The 7,067-nt window shown below is 43.0% G+C and overlaps 1 protein-coding gene across 5 annotated transcripts in view; it reads right to left on the bottom strand.

Moving 5' to 3' along the window:
• Window positions 1-1,818: 1,818 nt before the first annotated feature.
• LOC119958116 (sodium channel protein type 8 subunit alpha-like) overlaps window positions 1,819-7,067 on the bottom strand; it is a 222,129-nt gene continuing 216,880 nt past the window's right edge. For all 5 annotated transcript variants that reach the window (XM_038786357.1, XM_038786356.1, XM_038786360.1 and 2 more), the window contains one exon: window positions 1,819-5,290. In XM_038786357.1, coding sequence (XP_038642285.1) covers window positions 4,131-5,290 — 1,160 coding nt within the window. In that variant the 3' untranslated portion in view covers window positions 1,819-4,130. The remainder of the gene's footprint in view (window positions 5,291-7,067) is intronic.

Below are 7,067 nucleotides of genomic sequence, written 5' to 3'. Positions count from 1 at the left end.
ATACGTTGCAGTGACTGTTGCGACAGAGGACATTCCGGCAGCCATTTTGCGCACAGCAAGCTCCCACAAGCAGCAATTACAGCGACCGGCTGGCTTCTATTGAAGAAGGAATGTTGCCCGGCCACCAGGAGAACTTCCTCCTCTTCTTGAATTAGCGCCATAGTTAGCCTCCACCTAAATGAGCCGGAGGGCGCATTGCATCCAAGAGTTGGCACCCCCGATAATGCAACACACCCTCAACACTAGAGTACCAGTCATGGAACGAGGGACCATCACATTTTGACTCGAGAGGCGACAACCCTAGAAGCTGAGCCACTTCGGAATGGGGTTCACCCCAACGTACCAATGTTGTCGCAAAGCACACTGAATGTGTGAAAATAAAATCGGTGGATTTGAGTTCAGTATTGCCATTACGTTGGGGGTGACTCTGTACTCTTGCATTCTCAGTTGGGAGACCCTGCCGGGAAACCTGACAATATTGTCGGCCAAGCTCCATCACATAATCCGCAATAGCTGGCTGGCAGCGGGGAGTTGTAGAGTCACCTTTGGCGTATTTCGTTTTTTGGAAGTTTACTTTCCATTGTTGACTCGGAATCCTTTGCTTGCATTGTTTTGGCACTGAACAACTGGAAGTGCGTGAGGATTAGCAAAACTCACCTTTGACGGGAGTAGGGAAATGGCCAACTTTGTGCTCGAAGAAACGGCTGCCAGTCAGGAGCAGGGGAAGAGTTTTACCCCTTTGGTCACTTGGTGTCAGCATCAAGCATTTTAGTATCAGGTTGGAGCACAGCCAGATGCAAAGCAATGTTCCCTCGACCTGGGAATGGGCCCCATCCTTATTATTTCACAGCACTCCCCCCACTGCACTGTGAAGATTTGCATCCACTTCGCAATTCATGTCCTCTCCCTGACTGGCAATGAATGTGCCAATTAGTCCTGAACGATGGGCAGTTTTGTGTCAATGGATCACCACAAGCAGAAGACCCCCCCCCCCTCCACCAAATTCATTTCCCTCAGGGAGCGACTTCCATCTCGTCAATCTAGACTGCACATTAATCACGGCAGTAATATCAGCCCATCAGCAGTATTTAAGGGTGTTTCTTTTAACGGTGCCTTTTGAGCCAGAAACCTCCTTTAAGATTAACCGCAACAATTTTTGAAGATAGGTTCAGTACAATGTATACATTGTTTACTTCACCCAAGATCATGTCACTAATTTCGCAACGGCATATTTTGGATGGCATTTGGCCCTTCACTGTCACCGGGTCAGAGTCCTGGAACTCCCTCCCTAACAGCACTGTGGGTGTACCTACACCTCAGGGACTGCAGCGGTTCAAGATGGCGGCTCACCTTCTCAAGGGGCAATTAGGGATGGCCAATAAACAGCAGCCGCGCCAATGGCGGCCATTGAAAGAACTACCTTCTTTTCCAAATGCTTCTGCCCCGAAAATGGGCAGGATAAAAATAACAGCTGACCCATCTTCCTTAATGTTAGGGGCATCAAAAGGGGGAATATCAAAGCTGAAGGCTCCTATCGTAATTGGCGGTGCAGTAATGGGGCTTGGAGCCAGCTAGGAATTCAGGGGCACTGTCTTCATTGCAGGAAAAAGGCAAGGGGAGGAAGCAGACACATGACCGACGCACCATGGTTTGCCACAAGCAGCTCACGTTTTCACGACGCAATGTTGGGGGGGGGACTTTGCGCCAGGCAAAAAACCCGTTTCGCTGAAGACAGTAACCCCTGGAAACAAGACCATCCCCCCCCCTCCCCCGAGAAAAAGAACTAAACACAAAAATCCACACCAAGACAGCCTCAACCTGGTAGAGTAAAAAGTGTAATATTTATTCTTTAGACTTGTATTAATAATGTAGCTTTAACCATCATTGTTTGGGTATTAGCATCATCCACCATGCATTTCACTAACACATTACTAGTCAAGTTTACTACTAAGATTTTAAAATTACAGTTCACATCTGTGTAGCATAAAATGAAAACCAGGATGTGGTTTGGTTCTTTGCTCTTATGACCCCATTCTATTGATTCCATTCAGAGCAGTTAGGTAAGAACAGGCAATTGCCATCAGCCCCGAAATGGACACTGGACGACATCAAGGATTTTTGCTGCAAAAACAGAAACAAGAACAAAATGCATCCACAATATGCTGCTGCTTTCTAATGCACTCTTGCCTTTTTATTTTTTTGCCGCCTACTCTTCCGTTTGCCAGTTTCGGATCTCTGCAAATTAGCGCGAAAAATCTAATTCTGAACAGAATTGGTCTTAAATGGGTTTATTGCACAGAAAACAGTGGGGTTTTTTTTTTTTCCAGATTTGTCGTCTTTACAATTTGCCATTCTGCATCAAGAATTGGGATGTTAACAAATGAAAAAGTATCAATGGATCCAAAATAACAATTGTGACAATGGCATCAGCCTGAAGCCATTCGGTTTAATTTTGTCATTTTCTTTTTTGTTGTATTTACAAAAAATGCATGCCAATAAAATAAAATGATATATTACAATATTTATAATATTCTCTTAAAAATTCCAACCACACCTTTCAGCATTTGCGCTGCTTACAATATAGCCTGTACATATATGCATGACTTTTTTTTTTATACATCATATTCTAATCGGGGAAGCTAAAGAGGAAAAGTCATGACTCCTCATCCAGTTGTCATCTGTCACAGAATGACCATATGTGAAATGAAATGAAGCCACACGGCTTGCCACTTGCACTCAGCACTGTGGCCTGTCGTGCTAGTTCGATTTCTTCCTCTTTTTTTTTTGATTCTTTTTTTTTTAAACAAATGTGAGTATTAGAGAAAAAACAGTATATGTAACTACAGAAGCAAGAAAAACATGCATCAAAGTGCCAACTGCAAACCATCGCGGATGAAGGTGTAAATGTTCATTGTTTTAAAGGTATTAGAAAGTCAAAAACTGTATCAACTCGGATTAATACACATCTTGGTGCTACGTATATCCTATATCCAGTACCCAAAAATTTCTCCAGAGATACATTGCCATGTACACAGCATTCCTTATCTCTGTATAAAATGTCTACTCTGCAATATGAAGGTGATTAATCAATACTGCAAGATACAAATGAACGATCTTCGAAGCCCTAGTTTTGGCTTACACTGAAATTTAAATACAACAAAGCCATTCGTGTATTTTAATTTTCCCCTTTAAGGAAGATACAGAGCAGCAATTTATGTGCAACAATGGCTGTATGTTCAGAACATTAGCTATTAAACATACACACAACCCCCCTTTTTTTTAACTTCTACTGAGGTTGGATGAATGATTCATTAAAGAGTTTGTAAATACTTGTGGAGGGCATGATATTAGGCTGTCCCCCAATATAGTGTATGTTTTACAGTGGACCGCCTCAACCACCAGACAAAACCACTAGGTGGACAAAGTACTTGTGTCTGTGGTCTATGATTCTACATGCATGATTTCTGATCACAGCATGCTATCATGCAAATCATTTCTATGCATTGAACAAGCACATTTTTTTTTTTTTTGGAATCGGCCTGAGCAAGTCCCCCCCTCAGTCCGAAAAAAAAAAAAAAACACTTACCTCCCCTTATCCCCAAACAACATGAAGCCCATGTAGAAAAATATGCAGATATAAGAAAGGAACCGTGACTAAAAATGACATGGGCTACATGTTACAGTTGCTGAGGCAACCGTAATTTTGCATGGTCAAACAAACCTTGGTATTGTTTTTCTTTTTGTCTGAAAGAGTGAAAGAAAATGGGAAAATAAAATCTGTCTGTCTGACCCCCTTGGCAATGTACTGATCCTAGCAGCCATTTAGTTTGTCTTTTTCTGTAGTGACTGCTGAAGTAGATGAAGATGCAGTAACCACCTGTTGGAGCTTATTGAATCCCCTTTGCTGTACAGAATCCTAGTGTCATGACAGGGGAAGGTCACTGCCATCTAGGCAACAACTTTATATTGTAAGCAGATTATGTTTGGTATAGATCTCTAGATGAGAGTTCTTTTTGTTCTAGAAATTGGGTCACTGTTCTGCATTGATATATATATTTATATATATATATATATCTATATACTTTTTTTTAAGTCTGTAAACAACATTTGCTTGCAAATGGAATTTTTTTTCACAACTTAGATTCCCTGATGTCTTTTTGGTTGCTACCGCCTTTATCGTTGCTCTTTCGATCTTTCTCTTGTTTCTCAGGTTTCGTTACACTGTCGTATGATGGCAGTGATGCAGTGGAGGGAGATCCTTCTTTTTTCTCTTGATTGGTGTTGCCATTCTCATTTGCATGCCCTCCCGACTTAGTACAGGGAACCCGTCCTTTCAGGATGACTTTTCGTCTTGCCAAGTGTGCCCTATAAGCCTGCTGAATGATGATGGCACAAACTTCCTCGTGCTTGCGCCGGAGGGTGGTCGTGATTGGCTCGTAGGATACCTTGGAGGGATTGGACGCCACAAACCTCTCCTCCATCTGCTGCCGAAGGACATCCATTTCGCCACCCTCACCAAGGACACGCTTGGTGAATGCGAACAAGATATCCAAGCAGTGAATCCGATCACCGCTCACCATGGGCAGGTCCATGGCAATGAGTTCAATGTGATTGGGCTTCGGAACTCGAAGAGGTGCTTCCAAGGTATCAGCAAAGTCAGACAACTTGTTATACTCAATAAACTGTGTGGCGTCAGGGTCAAACTTCTCCCAAATCTCGTAGAATGTCTCAAAGTCATCCTCACTGAGTGGCTCCGCACTTTCCTCAGTTGCCACACTGAAGTTTTCCAGAATGATGGCAATGTACATGTTCACAACAATCAAAAAGGATATGATGATATAACTAACAAAGAAAAATATCCCCACACTCGGATTGCCACAGTCTCCCTTAACAGCAGTGCCTGGGTTCTCCTTTTCACTGTCACAATCTGGTGGTCTGTTTAAGATTGGCAAGAGTAAACCATCCCAACCGGCTGATGTGGTGACCTGGAACAGGCAGATCATGCTGTTGCCAAATGTTTCAAAGTTAAACATATCGTCGATACCAGCACCCTTCTTGACGTACGCAAAATTAGACATTCCAAATATGGAAAAGATGAACATGACCAAGAACAACAGAAGCCCAATGTTGAACAAGGCAGGCAAAGACATCATTAAGGCAAACAATAGCGTTCGGATTCCTTTGGCTCCTTTGATCAGACGCAAAATACGACCAATTCGAGCTAATCGAATTACCCTGAAAAGCGTCGGCGACACAAAGTATTTCTCAATTATATCAGCGAGGAACATTCCTGAGGAAAGAGAAGAGATTTTATTAATGTTACCGCTTTAAAGCAATATGTCTGCCATAGATGAAACGTGGTCCTGTGATTAACTAATGAAATAAGGTTAGACTTGGCAGAAGTATCTTTCAAATCAGTTAGCTACTGTTTATTAATTTCCTCACTTCATATCATTAAGTTAATGATGAAACATCACATTTCATTAACTATACAGATAGGACTGTAAACCTCAGTAACATTACAGATATAGAGCTGTCTTCAGCCTGAAGTATTGCACTACTATTGGTGGTTAACATGCAGTCAAACAATTATTTTTTAAAAAATAAATTTAGATTACCCAATTATTTTTTCCAATTAAGGGGCAATTTAGCGTGGCCAATCCACCTACTCTGCACATTTTTGGGTGTGGGGGCGAAACCCACGCAGACACGGGGAGAACGTGCAAACTCCACACGGACAGTGACCCAGAGCCGGGATCGAACCTGGGACCTCAGCGCCGTGAAGCGGTTGTGCTAACCACTAGGCCACCGTGCTGCCTTAGTCAAACAATTATAACGTTCAACAAGTATTTAGCCCAAAGAATTAGCCCACTGCTTTTCGTGATAAAAATGTGCGCAAAAATGTGGAATAACTTCAGGCTGCATGGTGCTGTTTTGCATTAATATTTTTCCATTTACAATAAGCTATGCAGCTGAATAGATCTTGTGGCGCAGTGGGTTAGTGTCCCTGCCTCTGAGCCCAGAAGCTCTGGGTTCAAGGCCCACCCCAGGACTTGATGGCCGAGGAAGGTGCGTTCATAATGCAGCCAAACAGGCTGAGTATCAACCTGCGTATCCTTCCAAACACGCCAACGGCTGGCGGTAAGAGCGGAAGAGACTCCTGGTCAGCCAGACTTGATGTGGAGTTGCGCCTCTCAAGATATAAACCTCTGGTGACAGACTAGCGACCTGTTCCGGGAATTACTAGTTCTGGAAATGGACGAAAGTCTGTCTTAAGTGTAACCACTAGATGTGGAAGCGAATTGGAAATAGTAATGCAGCAGAATGCCCACAGAAATCCCAGAATGTTTTGCATATTTATTCTCCATAATTTTTCATTTGTTCCATACCCTCTTCATGCTGGACTGCATCTGTGACAATTTCCAGGAAGTAAATGATTTGGAAACTGTTACACCTTGGAGTACAAACTCCAAAGATCTGACGATGTGCACAGTTTTTGCATTGTGTTTTAATGACAAGTCTCAGGGTAAGAAAATGAGCTGCACAGACTTGGAAGGGTCCCAGGTTCCGGTCTGTACTGACTGATTTAAGACCTTGCCATCCTAGGCTCGGGAAAAATTAATTTTGAGTTGCATCTCTTCAGCATCATAGAATCCTTACAGTGCAGAAAAAGGCCATTTGGACTATCAGGTCTGCACCATTCCTCCAAAAGAACACTCTACCTAGGCCCAATCCCCTACCCTATACCCGCAACCCCACCTAATCTGCATATCTTGGGACACCAAGGGGCATTTAAGCATGGCCAATACACCTAACCTGCACATCTTTCAACACTAAGGGACAATTGATTATGGTCAATCCACCTAACCAGCACATCTTTGGACACTAAGGGACAATTTATCATGGCCAATCCACCTAACCTGCACATCTTTGGGCACTAAGGGGCAATTTATTATGGCCAATCCACCTCACCTGCACATCTTTGGACACTAAGGGACAATTTATCATGGCCAATCCACCTAACCTGCACATCTTTGGGCACTAAGGGGCAATTTATTATGGCCAAT

This window comes from Scyliorhinus canicula, chromosome 28 (assembly GCF_902713615.1).
Source record: "Scyliorhinus canicula chromosome 28, sScyCan1.1, whole genome shotgun sequence".
NCBI lineage: Eukaryota > Metazoa > Chordata > Chondrichthyes > Carcharhiniformes > Scyliorhinidae > Scyliorhinus > Scyliorhinus canicula.
This window is presented reverse-complemented; position numbering and strand designations above follow the sequence as displayed.